This window comes from Rhinatrema bivittatum, chromosome 7, assembly GCF_901001135.1.
Source record: "Rhinatrema bivittatum chromosome 7, aRhiBiv1.1, whole genome shotgun sequence".
Taxonomy (NCBI): Eukaryota; Metazoa; Chordata; class Amphibia; order Gymnophiona; family Rhinatrematidae; genus Rhinatrema; species Rhinatrema bivittatum.
This window is the reverse complement of record NC_042621.1, coordinates 98579767-98598501: the sequence shown is the minus strand read 5'-3', so window position 1 is coordinate 98598501 and position 18735 is coordinate 98579767. Positions and strand designations below refer to the sequence as shown.

Below are 18735 nucleotides of genomic sequence, written 5' to 3'. Positions count from 1 at the left end.
AGCATCCTCGTCTCAGGCCAATGCGGGTTCCCCTGCCCCGGTACAGATGCCATCACCGTCTCGGTACTCTGGAGATCCGAAGGCGTGCCGAGGATTCCTCAACCAATGCTACATCCGCTTTGACCTCCTGCCAGCGCAATTCTCCACGGACCGGGTCAAGACGACCTACATTATTTCCCTCCTTGACGGGAGACCCTTGGCCTGGGCTTCCTCCCTTTGGGAGCGCCAGGATTCACGATTGAATAACCTTGTGCAGTTCGTCCAGGCCTTCCGGAGGATTTTTGACGAACCGTCCCGCGCCTCCACGGCCGCCTCTGAATTACTCCAGTTAAGACAGGGCAGTCGCCCCCTAGAGGAATACGCAATGGAGTTCCAGACCCTTGTCTCTGAACTGGCCTGGGGTGAGGACAGCCTACATGGAATATTCCTGGAGGGTCTTTCACCCCAACTTCAGGATGAACTCGCAGCCCGAGAGCTACCGGATGATCTGCAAGAGCTTATAGAGCTAGCCGGGCGAGTGGACCGACGCATCCAGCGCCGCTTCCAGGAGCGAAGGTCCGCCCAGGGGCAGGCCGCTCATCGAATCACGCCGCCTCGGGTCCGAGCCTCACCCCCGGCGGCAGCAGTCCTCCCTCCTGAAGAGCCCATGCAATTGGGTCGGGGTCCACTATCCGCCGAAGAACGGAGGCGCCGCCGCTCGCAGGGGTTGTGTCTCTACTGCGATGGTAAGGGGCACTTTCTGGCTCACTGCACAGAGCGTCCGGGAAACGGCCGAACCTAGAGTCCAGTGGGGAGTTGATTCTAGGCAGCACTTCTTCGAACTCCCCATGTACCGTCCCAACGAGACTCTGTTTTCCAGGAGGGGGATTCGATACCTTGGCACTGATCGACTCCGGGTCCGGGGGGAATTTCATCCTCCGAGATCTGGTACAACAACTGCAGCTTAAAGTCGTGCCTCAAGAACCACCTTTGCGGGTATCGTCCATCCAGGGGATCCCTCTCCCAGGGACCATTACCACTAGTACACAACTACTCCAGCTTCAGGTCGGACTTCTTCATAAAGAGGAGATCTCTTTTCTCATCCTAGAGAAGTCCATTCACCCACTTGTCTTAGGACTGCCCTGGCTCAGGAAACATTCTCCAGTGATCAACTGGGACTCGCTTCAGATCACGTCTTGGGGTCCAGGCTGCGCCTGTCGCTGTCTTCCTGCTCGTCCGCTTCAGACGCTTCCGCTTCTGGCAGCCCCGCTGACGGTGCCACCCCAGTACCAGGCCTTCCGGGATGTCTTCTCTAAGGAGAAGGCTGAATTACTACCTGAGCATCGCCCCTTCGATTGTGCGATTGAGTTGCTGCCGGACACCACGCCTCCTCGCGGTAGAGTTTATCCTCTGTCCCTGCCGGAGACCCGGGCCATGTCTGCCTACATTAAGGAGAATCTAGACCGAGGCTTTATAAGACCATCCAAGTCCCCGGCAGGAGCCGGCTTCTTCTTTGTGGCCAAGAAGGATGGGTCTCTTCGGCCTTGTATCGATTACCGGGGCCTGAACCAGATCACCCGACGAGACCGCTATCCCTTGCCCCTGATTCCGGAACTCCTGGATCGTCTGCAGGGGGCCCGCATCTTTACCAAGCTAGATCTTAGAGGAGCGTACAACCTCGTACGGATCCGGCCGGGAGACGAGTGGAAGACCGCCTTTAACACCAGGGACGGTCATTATGAGTACCTCGTCATGCCATTCGGTCTCTGCAACGCCCCAGCCGTGTTCCAAAACCTAATGAACGAGGTGCTTCGCGATCTTCTGTATACTTCAGTCATTGTCTACCTCGACGATGTGTTGATTTATTCCCGGAACCTTGAGGAACACCGTCAACATGTGCGCCAGGTTTTGCTAAGGTTAAGAGAGAACCGACTATATGCTAAACTGGAGAAATGCCAGTTCGAGGAGGAAGCTTTGCCCTTTCTGGGTTACATCGTCTCCTCTACCGGCTTCCGCATGGATCCCGATAAAGTCGCGGCTATCCGGAACTGGCCGCAACCTGTGGGAGTAAAGGCGCTCCAGCGTTTCCTAGGCTTCGCCAACTTTTACCGCCACTTTATCCCGCATTACTCCTCTTTAGTGGCGCCTTTAACGGCGCTCACCCGCAAGGGTGCCGATGCCCGGAATTGGCCTCCAACTGCTGTACAGGCCTTCCACGATCTCAAAGAGGCCTTCCTCCAGGACACCTGCCTCCGACACCCGGACCCTCTACGCCCGTTCATTGTGGAGGTGGATGCCTCCAATGTAGCCGTGGGGGCCGTCCTGTCCCAGACTTCCAAGGACGGTAAAACTCGGCCATGTTCCTACTTCTCCCGCAAGTTCTCACCTGCCGAGAAAAACTACGGCATCGGAGACAAGGAGCTACTGGCCATTAAGTTGGCCTTTGAAGCATGGGGCCAGTGGCTGGAGGGGGCCCAACATCCGATCGTAGTTTACACGGACCACAAAAACTTAGAGTTCTTGTCCCATGCGCAGAGGCTTAATCCCCGGCAGGCACGCTGGTCCCTCTTTTTCAGCCGGTTCGATTTCACCCTTCGGTATCGACCAGTGGCCAAGAATACTAGGGCAGACGCCCTCTCACGCATTACTGAGATTGAGGACACCTCCGAACCCCCTCAATACATTTTGGACCCGGCTAAGATACAACTGACAGCCACCGAACTTGCACCGGCGGGGAGGGTGGTAGTCCCGGTACGTGCTAGAAGGAAGGTCCTAGCCTGGGCACACGACTCCCTGACGGCGTGTCACCCCGGGATCGCCCGGACTCTTCAATTTCTGACGGAGTTCTATTGGTGGCCACGGGTGAAGGAGGATGTCCGCCTATACGTACAATCCTGTCCTACGTGCGCGCAGCAAAAACCCCCGCCTGGTCGTCCCTGGGGACTTCTCCAACCACTCCCTGTACCCACGGAGCCGTGGACGCACATCTCCACGGACTTCATCGTTGAGCTGCCCCCATCCCAGGGTAAGACTGTGGTTTGGGTCACCATTGACCGCTTCTCGAAAATGGCTCATTTTGTGCCACTTGCCAAGTTACCTACGGCTCCTGAGTTAGCTGAACTATTTATCCAGCATATCTTCCGACTGCATGGTTTGCCTCTACATATTGCCTCGGACCGAGGGCCCCAATTCACGGCAAAATACTGGCGGGCACTCTGCAGGAAATTTGGGGTTCAGCTAGACTTAACCACGGCGTTTCATCCCCAGGGCAATGGCCAAGTTGAACGCACGAATCGAACTCTGAAAGCGTTCCTCCGAGCCTTTGTAGGAGAGCAGCAGGACAACTGGGTTGCTCTTCTCCCCTGGGCCGAGTTCTCTTATAATCGCCATCGACACTCCGCCACGCTACAGTCTCCCTTCCAGCTGGTTTATGGAAAGGTTCCCAAACCTCCACTACCGTTACCAGTGTTTACCTCCTCGCCAGCGGCGCAACTGACGGCCAGCCAGATTCATCAGCTTTGGCACTCCACACAAGAGAAGCTCCACCGCACCGCCGCCCGGTTCAAGGCTTACGCGGATAAGTCTCGGCGACCCGCTCCAGTGTTTCTGCCCGGTTCAAAGGTATGGCTCAGTACTAAGAACATCCAGCTCCGGATCCCTTCCATGAGGCTAGCGCCTCGCTACATTGGACCTTTCCGGGTAGCCGAACGTGTTGGCGCGGTTTCCTACCGCCTACGTCTTCCATCTACCCTTCGCATACATGACGTCTTCCATGTCTCTCTCCTCAAGCCGGTGGTCCTCTCCCACTTTCGACCTGTGCCTCCGGAGCCCTCTAATGTCGCTTCTGACCCTGGAGCCACGTACACGGTTAAGGAGGTATTGGATGTCCGGTTCCGTCGTCATCGCTGGGAATACCTCCTGTCTTGGGAGGGGTACGGACCTGAGGAGAACTCGTGGGAACCCTCCTCTCACATCCTGGATAAGGACCTTCTCCGCCAGTTTCATCTGGTCCATCCGGCCAAGCCCCGGCCTCCGGGGAGGGGGCGCAGGGGAGGGGGTACTGTTGCGATCCCGGGCCGTCCCCGGGATCGCCACTCACCTCGACGCGGTCCCCCTCCGGTCCCATCGCGAGTCCGGGCTCCTCCGAGCCGCGGTCGGGCCGTGCAGGCCCCGAGAACGGCACCCCCGCGCCATGCTGGCTGCCGGCGTTCTCCGTGGCTAGGCCCCGCCCCCTAGCCGCGCGCGCGGCAGGCCCCGGATCTTAAAGAGGCCAGCGCGGGAAACTGCAGCACTGCCTCTGGATGACGTCAGACGCTCTCAGGGTATTTAAACCCTGCACCGAGACCTTCTCCTTGCCTTGCAACGAGGTCCCAGGTTTCCCTGCTTCCAGTTGCTGCATTCCTGTGCTCTCTTGGTCTTCTTGGTTCCTGATCCCGGATTGGCTTACGGTGTTCCCTGGCTCCCGACTCTGGACTGGCTTACGACGACTCTCTGGCTTCTGACCCCGGTTTGGCTCACGGTGATCCCCTGGCTTCTGACTCTGGACTGGCAAGCGACGACTCTCAGGCTCTCGACCCTGGACTGGCAAGCGGCAACTCTCTGGCACTTGACTCCGGACTGGTGAGCAATGACCCTCTGGCACTCGCCCTTGGATCCCGTCTGACTCTGCCCCCGCGGGCTCTCCTAAGTCCCAGCGGCCGGGTCCCTACGGGCGCCTCCTGGGAGGACTCCGGCTTCCAGGGTGAATATCCTAAGTCCCAGTGGCCGAACTCCTACGAGCTCCTCTCGGGGGAGGCTCGGCTTCCAGGGCGAAGACTTCCTCACCACTGTGTCAGCTCCATCCATTCCCTGCTTCCTTGCCAAAGCCCTTGGTCGCAAAGGGCTTCCCAGGGCCCTCCTCGGCCCAGCCACATCTCCGTCCTTGCCGCCTCCCGGTCGGGGCCACTGCTGCTACCTTGCAGCAGTTCACCGTTCGGTTCCGATCGGCTCAAGGGTCCATGAATCCAACAATAATTTTTTAAATAATTTGTTTTATTTTATGCTGTATTTAATGTAATTTAATCTTTTTTTATTGTCAATTATTTTATGCTTTATTTAATGTAATTTTATGTTTCCCGTCGATAGCAGGGCTGAATTAGCCATGCTGTCATGGGATCTGTCAAACAGGTCCGGGAGGCGGAGCTTGTCAAAGCAGAGATTAGAGTTTTGGTCTCTGCGGCTGCACGTGTGTTCCCGTGCAGAAAAGTAACGGAATCTCCTTAGTCTGTTCTTTCCGCGTGCGAGATCGCACGCGGACCTGTTCTTCTCCTCAGCGTTAAAAAAAAAAAAAATTAAACATGTCAAAATCGGGGTTTAAACCCTGTAATTGCGGCAAGGTAATGTCGGTCACAGATGGTCATGACCGATGTTACCGATGCCTGGGGCCAGATCACAATCGTGAGAATTGTGAGTTTTGTTCAAGGATGTCTCCGAGAGCCCTGAAACAACGGGCCTACAGACTTCAGGAACTTTTTGCCTCACCGGAACCATCGGAGGCTCACTCATCACCTGGCCCCGCTATCTTACCGGCTCCCTCAAAAAAGAGGGCATCATCATGGGATCCTCAGTCCTCCAATCTTGGAGGTAAGGATTTGACGAGCCGGCAAAGGCCATCGGATTTTAAACAATCCATAGAGCCAGAATCGCCGACGCAAGACACACTGGCGCCAAAAATCTCAGCGCCTAAAACTTCTGCGCCTAAGATGCCTTATGCGCCTGAAGAAGTATCGGCGCACAAGACTGCTGCAAACATGGTGCCGAAGACACTTGTGCGCATGGCACCGAAGGACCCTGCGCGCACAGCGCAGAAGACTTCTGCGCGCATGGTACCGAAGACGTCTGCGCGCACGGTGCCGACGACATCTGCGCGCATGGCGCTGAGGACACTTACACGCATGGCGCCAGAGACATTGGCGCCGATAACTCTTGTGCGCATGGAGCCAAAAAGATATGCGCACAAGTCTAGAACGGCGCACAAGTCTAGATCGGCGCACAAGTCCAAATCGACGCACAAAACATTGGAACACTCATCTCAAAGCGACGATGTGGACACTCACAGAGGTCTTTCCTTGCCTCTCCATTGATAACCCCACCTCGTTCAGGTACTTCCCTCTCTTCGAGAGCTACTTCGACAGAGTTTACCATAAAACGTAGAAAACGATCACCATCTTCACGTAGAAGTCAGACAGACTCGTCACACTATTTTCATAAGCACTCACGGCACTCCCACCACAAAAAGTCGGCAAAGAGGAGTGCAACATGGGAAGTAAGCCCTTCGATTTCTAAATAATCTCATGTACCAACTTCAAATACCTTCTCCCACAAAGAGGTAATACAAGTTGCTTCCTCTAACGCTTCTACAACTTCAGAGGATTTGATGGACATAATATGTGAAAAGAAACAGAAAGACCATAAAGTATCTAGTACTTTACCTCAAACCACTCCAATGCAACCTAAAGCATGTGAGTCACAAGAACCAGATGATCGTACAATAATGCCCCCTCGTACAAAAGAGGCATTCTATCAATTGTCCCAATCCTTAGGAGGATTTTATGAAACACTTCAGTCATCATTCAAAATGTCTAATCTTGCCTCTGTCAGTTCTCCGGAACATAAGAGACAGACAGCTAGAGAACCGTCGGTGGAGCCTCCAACATCTCCCATAGTAAACCGACCAACTTCACCGAATTATAAACAGGATACATCTTTTAATTCTCCTTCACCACAAACATCCCCAATATCATCTACGGGATTCCCATCGGATCCGCAGGAACAATCTCAGGAGCCGTATTCCACTCCGGAAGACCATACATACCCAATATTTCTGGAAAAATTGGGTACAATACTGCAACTAGAGGTCCAAAAAGAGAAAGACCCTAGATCAGACTCGGTATAGACGCTAGATCAGACTCAGTTTAGGAGACTCGGTCTCCTAAACCTTGGTCTCCTAAAGATTTTTGATACTCCAGGAGAACCAACATCTCTTCCACCACAAGAACTCTTGCATTCCGTCTTACAGAAATCCTGGGAGACACCTTATGCAATCTCAGCGGTTTCCAGGAAGATGGATATAAAATTCCGTATGAGGAAAACATCACTGTACTCTATACCACAATTACCTCATGCTTCAATTGTAGTAGAGTCGACGATGCAAAGATTTAAGAAAACGAAATCGCATTCCTCATACCCACCAGGCAAAGACAACAAATATTTGGATGAGTTTGGCAGAAAAATATACCATAACTCAATGTTGAATGCCCAAATTATGCACCATCAATTCTACATGGTACAATACCTATATGAGTGCATACAAGCTATAAAAGGTATGCTTTCCTCGACTGCGGATCAGATACCTCCGCCTATTCATGACATGGAAGAGTGTTCTCGACACCTTTTGAGGTCGATCCATGAAGCATATGAAACATCTTCCAGGGCATCTGCAACAGCCATTACAGCCCGAAAACTAGCATGGTTATGCTCAAGTTCGATACGTGAAGATTTGCACGAGAAACTAACAAACCTCCCATGTACAGGAGAGAACCTGTTCAGAGAACGATTCCAAGACACAGTAGGTAAACTGAAGGAGGAAGCTCTAGCAGTACAATCATTAACATCACAACCCCACTATTCGACCATGCATCGTTATATGGGATCTACTCGTCGGCAATCATATGCCAGGAGACCTTACATGTCTTACCAGTCCTTTCGTACACAGACATACGCTTCTTACCAGCGTCCTGCTCCACAACAGAATACCTCCAACATAGAGGTAAAGCACGTATCCAGAGACAGCAGGCACAACAGCTGACCACTGCAGTAAAATCGACTCCATCTTTTTAGTTACCCAGCCACCATTACAGCATCAAGTACCACCCGGCAGGATTCATTCTTGCCTGGCAGCCTGGGAGAAGATAACATCTGATCAATGGGTTTTGGAGATAGTATAGCACGGTTACCAACTCCAGTTTGTCACAAAACCCATATTACCTCATCTTTCACTCTCAAGATTCACAGTTTCCAACCACAACTAGGGAAGGAAATTGCTTTGCTTCACAAACAACAAGCAATTCGACAAATTTCCCCGGGGACCCAATCAGTAGGATTTTATTCCCCATACTTCCTTATCCCCAAGAAGTCGGGTGGCCTTCGTCCCATACTAGACCTAAGGGAATTAAACAAATTTCTCACCAAAGAGAAATTCAAAATGATATAGTTGAAATTGATCCTTCTTCTGATTCAAACCAACGATTGGATGTGTTCCATTGATCTGAAGGATGCTTACACACACATTCCAATCCACCCATCCTTGTGGCATTACCTATGCTTCCGCTACAAGAATCAACACTACCAGTACAAAGTTCTCCCTTTTGGACTATCGGCTGCACCCAGGGTTTTCACGAAATGCATGGTTGTGGTGGTGGCTCATCTCAGACAACAAGGTATAACCGTCTTTCCATATCTGGACGATTGGCTCATAATCGCCCCAGCTCCAAACATCTTACTCAATCACCTCCATCGGGTGATACAATGCTTGCAGGGATTAGGATAGGTGATCAATTTTCAGAAATCACACCTACAACCGACGCAACAGCTACAATTCATAGGAGCATGCCTGGACATGACTTGCAACAGGGCATACCTACCAAACGACAGAATATCAAATTTACGTCACCTTCTACATGGATTGAACCATACTCAGAGACCTTCGGCGAGACAAGGTTTAGTAGTCCTAGGCCACACGGCGGCGGCTATTTTCACGGTTCCCAACACCAGGCTACACATGAGACACCTTCAATGTAGCTTGAAACGTCAATGGAAACAACACTTGCAACCATTGACACACAAGTTATCGTTGACCTCCGAGATGAGAAAGGACGTCACATGGTGGCTCCTGGACTCCACCCTGTCCAAGGGAGCATTGTTCATTTCCCCTCCTCACAACGCAGTCTTAACCACAGATGCGTCTCGCAAGGGCTGGAGTGCACACCTCGAGATTTACGAAACACAAGGATTATGGACAATCTTGGAACAGAATCTGCAAATACATTTATTGGAACTCAGAGTAATTCGGAATGCATTACAAGTGTTCCAAGACCACCCGAAGGGCCCCAGGGTCATGATCTACACGGACAATCAAATGGCAATGTTTTACATCAGCAAACAAGGAGGGTCCGGTTCACGGTCCCTCTGCAAGGAGACCCTGACAATCTTCGAACACGCTCACAAAAATTGCATACATCTGCAAGCAACTTACCTACCAGGCGTGGAAAATCAAGAGAGGACAGGTTAAGCCGCATCTTTCATCCTCACGAATGGGCACTCAATACAGAAATAGCCCAAGACATATTTATGCAGTTGGGGACACCTTTGATAGATCTCTTTGCAATGGAGATCAATGCTCAAGTTCCCAAATTCTGCTCAATAAGACCAAGCCAATTCAGGATCGCTCAAGATGCTTTCCTCATTCCATGGACGACAGGCCTCCTGTATGCCATACCACTCATAACAAGGACAATTCAAAAGTGTATAGCAGACAAAGCTCAACTGATACTCGTAGCCCCGGCCTGGCCGAGGCAACCATGGTACAGTTTTCCTTCTCCGACTATCCATCATGGATCCAATTTGGTTACCGAATCGCCAAGATCTTCTCTGCCAAGATCAAGGGACGCTTCTACACCCGCTACACTCATCTCTCCATTTGACAGCGTGGAGATTGAGAGGCTCCTTTTAACAGAACAGGGAGTTTCCACTTCGGCACAATTCATTTTGCTAGAATCCAGGAAACTCTCAACGAGGAAAAATTATAGCTATAAATGGAAACGTTACTCTACCTGGTGCACTTCCAAAGGTGTACCACCATTGGACTGCTCACCTTAATTACTCATTATCTACATACACTATATGCAGATGGTCTAGCAACATTCATTAGAGTTCATCTAAGCGCCATGGGGCATATCATAGGCCAGTTAACAATATTGCTATATCCAATCACCCCTTACTATCTCATTTCATCAAGGGGTTAACTCACCTTCGTCCTCCGATCTCTAAGCCTCCAGTTCCATGGAACCTCAACATAGTTCTGGAACAGCTCATGCTTTTCCCGTTTGAACCCATGGACTCGGCACATATTAAATACCTCACATGGAAAGTTGTATTCCTGGTTGCAGTAACATCGGCATGAAGAGTTAGTGAATTACAGGCCTTGGTCCATTATTCTCCATATTTACAGTTTCATCATCAAAAGGTAGATCTCCGAACTCACCCATCCTTCATACCAAAAGTGGTTTCTCAATTCCATCTCAATCAGACCATTGAATTACCCACCTTTTTCCCTAAACCTCATGCAAATGATAGGGAAAAACTACTGCACACTCTAGATTGCAAAAGAGCTTTAGCATACTATAAAGAAAGGACAAACTCAGACTCCCGTGTTTCTCAACTCTTTGTCTCCTTTGGATTACCAGTGGCTAAACGCACCATCTCCAGCTGGATAGCGCAGTGCATCAAATTCTGTTACGACAAACAGAAACTACAACTACATTCAGAGCCTAAAGCTCACCAAGTCAGAGCAGTAGCAACCTCATTGGCACACCTAAAGAATGTGCAATCCATAGACATTTGTAAGGCAGCTACATGGTCATCGCTTCATACATTCACATTGCACTACTGCCTTGATCAACAAGCAGCCACTGATGCGAAGATAGGGCACGCAATCCTGCAATCTCTATCCTCTTGTACACGGTGAATGCTACACTGTTCATGATCACCTACAAACATATATACCATAAACAACATGATCGGGAGCTTGGGACTCCCATGACAGCATGGCTAATTCAGCCCTGCTATCGACGGGAAAAAGCAAGTTTGCTTACCGTAAACGGTGTTTCCGTAGATAGCAAGATGAATTAGCCTTGCTGACCCACCCTCCTCCCTGGCAGTCACCATCTTTTCGACTACAATACAGGTTAATCACAGACTGAGGAGATTCCGTTACTTTCCTGAGCGGGAACACATGCGCAGCCGCAGAGACCAAAACTCTAATCTCTGCTTTGACAAGCTCCGCCTCCCGGACCTGATTGACAGATCCCATGACAGCATGGCTAATTCATCCTGCTATCTACGGAAACACCGTTTACGGTAAGCAAACTTGCTTTTTTTTCATTGTCAATTAATTTATGCATATTTCATTGTTAACCGCCTAGACCTTTCTGTATTAGGCGGTCTATAAACCCAATAAATGTAAATGTAAATGTATTACATCAAACTGATGCTCTGTGTTACAATATACATAACATTTATTATTATGAAAGACATTGAAACCCCTGTATTCTCGGGTGTATTTTCTAGGTTTCACAAAACGTTTGGGAATGTTCTTCCAGTTTTGGATGTTTAATTAAATGTCTCCTATTTGTAGCAAAAATGTACATTACTTCAGTGTGAAAGCATAGAAGCTCCATCAATAATAGAATGGTCTTACAAGTTATAGTTATGAAGAAGATGACCTGTTATCAGAAATAAATCACAACTTTAGTATGCCTTTTGGATGCCTTTTTAAATTTTACATCAGTCTATGTTTTCTAAGCCAAATATATTTTTCAATTTTCAACATGATTAAGATTCATGCCATATCTGTCATTTCTGTTTCCTGAGATTCTTTTTATTTATTCAGTTTTTTCTCAGTACTTGTATGTGTCTAGATTGCTAAGGGTCTAGTTTTTGCTAAGGCTTGTTTCCTGCTGCTGCTGCTAATAAGATAGCATAGTTGTTAATCAATATTAAATCTCCTTTGAACAATGTCATAGAAATTGATGAGTGACATTTTATTCATTCTTGTTTTGATAAACCGTACTTTGTAATATAGGGCCGGATTTTAAGAATAACACGCAGGCGTAGATTTGTGCGTGCAACCCGGTGCGCACAAATCTACACCAGATTTTATAACATGTACGCGCAGCCGCGTGCATGTTATAAAATCTGAGGTTGGCGCGCGCCGAGCACTAGGGGAGCCCCGATGGCTTTCCCCATTCCCTCTGCCCCCCCCCCCCCACCTTCCCTTCCACTATCTAACCTGCCCCCCAGCCCTACCTAAATCCCCCCCTACCTTTATTTTTTTATTTACTCCTGCCTCTGGGCAGGTGTAGGTTGCGTGCGCCGGCCAAGTGCCGGTGCGCGATCCTCCGGCATGGTCACTGTGCCGGAGGCCTCGGTCCTGCCCCCGCCCATTCCCCGCCCTTTTTTTAAGCCCCGGGACATACGCGCGTCCCAGGGCTTGCGCGCTTCTCCAGGCCTATGCAAAATAGGCTTGGCGTGCGCAGGAGCGGGTTTTAAAGGGTTAAGCGCATATATTACTCACGTAACCCTTTTAAAATCCACCCCATAGTGTTTTACTATTAACCTTTATTTTACTAAAACATGTTTCTGAAGTAATAAAGAAATTAATTTGAAAAAGTTGAACAGGTTTTGAAGGGCATAGAAGTTGGTGGGCATGACAGAATTAAAAAGGGTATGGGATAAATGAAGAGGATCCTTACTGGCTAGAGGATGGAAATTAAGAAACCTGGTAACCTGTGGTAACCTCTGGTGTAACATTTCTGCATGGGGGTACCCTGCAATCCTAAACAGAAGGCATGGGAGTAACTTGCATAGAGTTGCAGTTACAATCCTAAACAACTTTCTGGTCAGACTGAATGGACCAACTGGATCTTTATCTGCCATCATTTACTGTTACTATGATAGTTCAACTGTAGGGAAAAATACTGAGCCCTATATTTGGGTCTGGGGTGAAATTTTTTTTCACTGTTGTAGAACTGGCTACAGAAGTATAGTGTATGAATATTTTATCTTTTTCAAAATTACTTCATTTCAATACTTGGTAGACAATTAGAAGGCTTGACACTAAGGATCTCTGGCCCTCTTTAACTTACTTAATTATGTAACGTAAATATTCTCTGTTATCTAATAGGCTTTAGACAATTTAAAGGAAGGAAAGCATCATTTGCGTATCCGACCTGCTGCAGACATACCAATCACTGAAAGAGCATCAATGAACTACTGGAAAACACGAAAATGTAATAGCAGACTTTCAGAGTTTCCTGTCAAAAGTCCAGCATTTACAGGTATTCCTTCTGAGACAATCACTTCTGAATATGCATATAAATATGAATTACAAGGAAATTAAGAAATCATTTTGGTTTTATTATATCACCTCTTATTTTGTAGACCATCAGATATAACTCCAGCCTATCACATATACCTGTAGCCCAAACAATTTTCACACATCTTTGTCTCATCTTTGTAGAGATTCAGAGATATAGTGGTTTTCATACAAACTGTATCCCTATGGACACTGAGAAAGTACAGACATTTATTGAAAACAAGAAGGTAGATGTAACATTATATTGCAAAAAATAAGAAACAAAAAATTCTAATCTAAATTGTCCCAAAACACATAACTCCAAAAAGAAACGGATCAATGCAAAACTTTTAAATAAATATAATGAAACTCACAACTTTGAACTCAAACAAGCAGAAGGAGAAACATTCTATCTAGAATCCGTTCCAGTCCGAATGCATTTCCTCCTATAGCAAATTCTCCCCCTCCCCCCTACCCTTTGAAAGCACTCCCCAGATTTGAAAACTGAAATGGTCTAATTTCCCCCAATGACCTAGCTCCAGCCATTCAGCAGTTTTAAGAGGGACACACACAAAGACAGAAACTGCACACATCAATCTATTAAGTCTCTCTTAATATCAAACCAAAGTTAAAAACAGAACAGCATTTTTTGTGAAAAAATGCATTAAAAAGTTTTACATGAAAACTTCTTGCAAAGGCAGAGAAAGAAAACAAATTGTATAAATTAAAGAGGTAATCATAGTTTGTTAATATGAGATTTGTTAAATCTTATCATCTACCCTGTGCATCGAATGAGATTTCTTAATCTTATCTTACTAATATTCATATATTAAATACAGTTTTTTGAAAAAAGAAAGGAGATAATATTTTAAAGAGCTGTGTATGTGTTGCGCTGGAGAAGGACCCTTGGCCTAGCGCAGGATTGGTACGGCCCCCTGAGGATTCCCAGAGGATGCCTGCCGCCAGGAGGCGGAGCATACAAGGAGATAGAGGCTAGCTGGAGTTTCACCAATGACAGTCCGGGATTTCCGCGATTTGAGCCCTTGGGTACCCAGACCGCCTGGGCTTAGGTGGGCCTTGGAGGATCTCCCAGAGAGGGAGCAGAGAGGTGTGCCCACCAAGAGCAAGGGTGTGCAGCTACTGGAGAACAGTTGAGCTAGACCGGAACAGAGGTTACCGGAGACCACTGGAATGGAGCAGGAACTGAAGGTCCTCCGGTCAGAATAGGCAGGGCCTAGTGGTCTAGCTGGTAGAAGGCCGCAGATGACGTCAGAGCAGGCAGGCCTAGTGGCCACGGGAGTAGCAAAGAGAGTGTCCATGTGGAGCGCAAGGATCAAAGCCAGGGTATCCATCCAAGGGTGGTCAGCCAAAGCAAATGTCAGTTCCAGGTATCAGTCCGAGCATGGTCAGTAGCAGGCAGAGGTCAGTTCCAGGCAGAGGTCCAAACGTGGTCAGAGGCAAGCAGAGGTCAGTTCCCGACAGCGGTCCAAACGTGGTCAAAGGCAAGCAGAGGTCATTCCAGGCAGCGGTTCAAACGTGGTCAGAGGCAAGCAGAGGTCAGTTCTGTGAGTCAGTCTAAGCGTAGTCAGAGGCAAGCTGAGGTCAGTACCGAGTATCAGTCCGAAGGGTACTACCTGAGAAGCGGAACAGGAACAGGAACGGATGCTGGAGCACAGAAGGACCACGGGAACACAGGAACACAGGAACAAGTGCTGGAACAGGAACACTGGAACAGGCAAGAAACGCAGGAACACAGGACGGCAACTAGCTTCTCAAAGATGAGATGACCCTTAGCAGTGCTCGCTGGACATCCTGCCGGACCAGGACTCTGGCTACCGAGGGAGAGGACACCGGACGGAACGGATTTACTCCAGGATACGGTCAACCGGAGACGAGATCCAGGGCGAGCAATTGTTCAGGACAGGAATGACCCGTTTGCCAAGGCAAGGTCCTGGGGACAGGGCCTCGCTTTAAATAGGGAACTTAAGTATCATCATCCGGGCGTGCTGCGGAGGGAGTTCCCTTCGCAGACTCTTTAAAGGGCCGTGGGATCTGCGCGCATGTGCCTAGGGGAGAGGTCTTGGCTCGGGAGGATGCCGAGGCCCTGCGCAATGCCTGCAGGGTGGCCTGGGAGGTCAAAGGCTTGGAAGAGGTAGACGCTGCCGATGCAGAGCGCCGGGGACAGCAGCGACTGGCTGCAGCTGCGGGGGACGCCGGAATGGGGCCTGTCGAAGCGCGGAGGAGGTGATCAGGACCGTTAACGGTGGGGCCATGGACAGGATGTGCAACAGTATGTAGCGCTATAGAAATGTTAAGTACTAGTAGTAGAAGTCCAAAACGTTCTTGAAATGGAAAAAATTAAATAACAGCATGAACACCTTTCACCCTTATGCATTTTTATTTATTTATAAACGTTTTTATTGGCATTTTTATAAACAAAATACAAACATCCGGGGAATGTTGTAGTCTGATACATTCCCCGGCCATTCCACAATAAGAAACACAAAGGTAGGCGATCTAGAAGAGCCATTAGGAAAACAAAAAGAATAGATGCCTAGTTCTTTTTCGAATCGTTATTGGAGTAGAGAAGTGTTTAAAATGTGTTGCCCGACTCAGGCCGGGTTTCACAGCTTTCACAGCTGCTGCCTCAGGAGCTATAAATAAATCATACAAAACATTATAATTAAAGTTTACATTTAAAACATAATGAATAAGAACATATGAATTATAAGTGAAATAATAATTGGTGACATCTATAGCTATTAAAATATGGAGCAGTGAACTTTTACCTATTTATTAAAAAGCATAGAATTGTGGTGTGTATTAATTATGTACTTAAAAATGTTATCATATGTATAAAAAAATTAATATATATAGAAAGAATTTCTCATATATAAAAATGTTTTTAATACATATAAAAAAATTTCCATACATATAAAAAAATATATACCAAATTATTGAATCAAATGAATCTTATTTTTTTTTATTTTGAAAATTTATGTTGAAGAGCGCTCGGAGAGCGATCCTACTCCTGGGAGATGTGTGTGCCCTTGGGCCACGGCTCGACGCCAGAGAGGTCTGAAGAGGTGCCGCGGGAGGCGTGGCATGCCCGAGCATGGTCTGGACGGAAGCAAGCTGGAGTGATGACTGGAAGACAGGCCCTCCTCCCGGCCTGCACGCTTCGGAAGACCCAACAACGCTATGTTGGTCTTGTGAACAGTCCTCCGACCGTTCCCAGCTCTTTCGGACCTGCCGCAGGGTACGGCATGAAGCGGCAGGCCGGATGGAGGCTAGGGCAGCGTGGACTGGAACATGGATGCAGATGAGACTTAGAAACGAGGTACTGGAAGTGCAGACGCGGACTCAGAGACAAGGTACTGGACGTGCTGACGTAGACTCAGAAGCGAAGTACTGGAAGTGCAGACGAGGACTCAGAGACAAGGTACTGGACGTGCTGACGTAGACTCAAAAGCGAGGTACTGGAAGTGCAGACGAGGACTCAGAGACACGGTACTGGACGTGCTGATGTAGACTCAGAAGCGAGGTACTGGAAGTGCAGATGAGGACTCAGAGACAAGGTACTGGACGTGCTGACGTAGACTCAGAAGCAAGGTACTGGAAGTGCAGACGTGGAGTCAGGAACGAGGTATGGTGCATACAGGAGACTCAAGGGCGAGGTACGAGACTGGCAACATGGAGCGCCCTACACAGTCCGCCCGTGGGGCTCGTCACGGACCACGACAGGGGTGGCCGCAGGATACCAGGCTTTCAGAGAGTTCAAGAACAAGGTAAGGCTTTTCTCAGAGATTCAGGAACGAGGTGCATGGCTTGCATCACGAAGCGCCCTACTCAGCCCGCCCATAGGGCTGGTCACGGACCACAACATGGCTTGCCGCGAGGCACCAGGACATCTCGAAGACACAGGAACGAGGTGCTAGCTTTCAGGAGATTCAGGAACAGGGTAGAAGCAGGTTGCTGCACTCCTGGCAGCATATAGCAGGGGATTGCTGCACACCTGCAGCCTGAAGCAGGGTTTGCTGCACACCGGCAGCCTGAAGCAAGGTTTGCTGCACACTGGCAGCCTGAAGCAGGATTTGCTGCACACCGGCAGCCGAAGGCAAGGTAAAGGCATCAACTGGACTGGAACACGGGATCGGATTGGAAGACAGGCCAAGGGCAGGAACATGGACAGGCAAACATCAGGGCTGGTACATCAAGTAGACATCAAGACTGGAACAGCAGGAAGACATCAGACGGGACGAGGAGCTCCAACAGAGAACGAGTAACACTGGACCTTGCAGAAGGCTGGAACTCAAGGCAGCTCCTGGAACGAGGATCTCAGGAGTGACTCAGGAGTTGTCATCATCAGCCCTTTAGTAGGGCTGATGATGACAACGCCCAGGGAGGGGCCAGCAGGGGGCCACACCTAGCTGGCCCTAGAAGAGGAGTAGAGGGGCGCGCGCCCGCGCCCTAAGAAGCCGAAGAGACAAGCTGGAAGCTGACGGCATCCTCCCGACCACGTGGAGAATCCAAGGGAGTCAGGCAGGCCGCGGAGCAGACCTGCTCTGAAGGTAGAAAGGTGGCAGGCTGCTAGCGGCTCCCAGCCGCGAAGACTGAAGCAGGAAGGCAGAAAAGGTAAGCTGGCTGCAGGGAGCTGAAGAGACTGCAGGCACCGGCAGGGACGGCCTCTCTGCCGACCAAGGACCCGGGCTGAAGCAGGCACTGGCAGGGACGGCCTCCCTGCCGGCTGAAGACCCCGGGAAGCCTGCAGCGCGTCGGGGAACACCGGAGCGGTGGCAGCTGGCCCAGCCGCCTGAAGGAGCTCCCGGTGGCCCGACCCTGCCGCGCAGGGCTGGAGGCAGCCGGGAAGGGACCCGGCGGCGGCGGCAGGCCTGCCGCGAAGAAAACAGCATCAGCGGCCCGATCCTGCCCGCGCTCCTCGCGGGCAGGATCGCAACAATTTATGTTATTTATAATCTCAAACTATAAATTTATGATAAAGTCAATAGTGTTTATCATCATTCATATTATATTCATTTTTATCTTAAAAACTCATTGGACTCAAACTTGTGGTGGTTTCAACTCATAAACAGCTATTGTTTGCAAATGATCCATGGTGTTAAAAAATCTGGAAAAGTGCATATAACATTCGTTGTAAATTTACATAAAACTTTATCTGAGTATCACAATGTATTCCTATCATGTCAAAAGAATTTTTTACCTTGTCACTTTCGGACACGATCGTGGTTTGAAAAAATTAAATCATCTTATGCGCCTATTATAAAAATAATAATATTGTAAAACACATAAATTAAACTAATGAACAGATGTACAGACAAATTGAAAAATATTCCGGTATTAGCCTTGAAAAATATATAAAAAATGAAAAAACATATAAAAACGTTCCTTCATATGTCATATGTTCCATCACTCTCTCTTAAAGTTTATTTTTTAGTTGACCATGATATCGGGTGACTTGACCATGTTCCAATGCTATATTAAGTTGTAAACCATCGCAATGTTTACTAATGCCAAGGTAAACTCAGCGGTCATAAAAACATTGAATAAAGGTCTATCCAACAAAA

At 48.8% G+C, this 18735-nt stretch overlaps 1 protein-coding gene across 1 annotated transcript in view; it reads left to right on the top strand.

The window, feature by feature from the left end:
• KCTD19 (potassium channel tetramerization domain containing 19) overlaps positions 1-18735 on the top strand; it is a 487519-nt gene that overhangs the window by 52609 nt on the left and 416175 nt on the right. The window contains exon 3 of the mRNA XM_029608784.1: positions 12980-13133. Within this exon, the coding sequence (XP_029464644.1) occupies positions 12980-13133 (154 nt within the window). The remainder of the gene's footprint in view (positions 1-12979; positions 13134-18735) is intronic.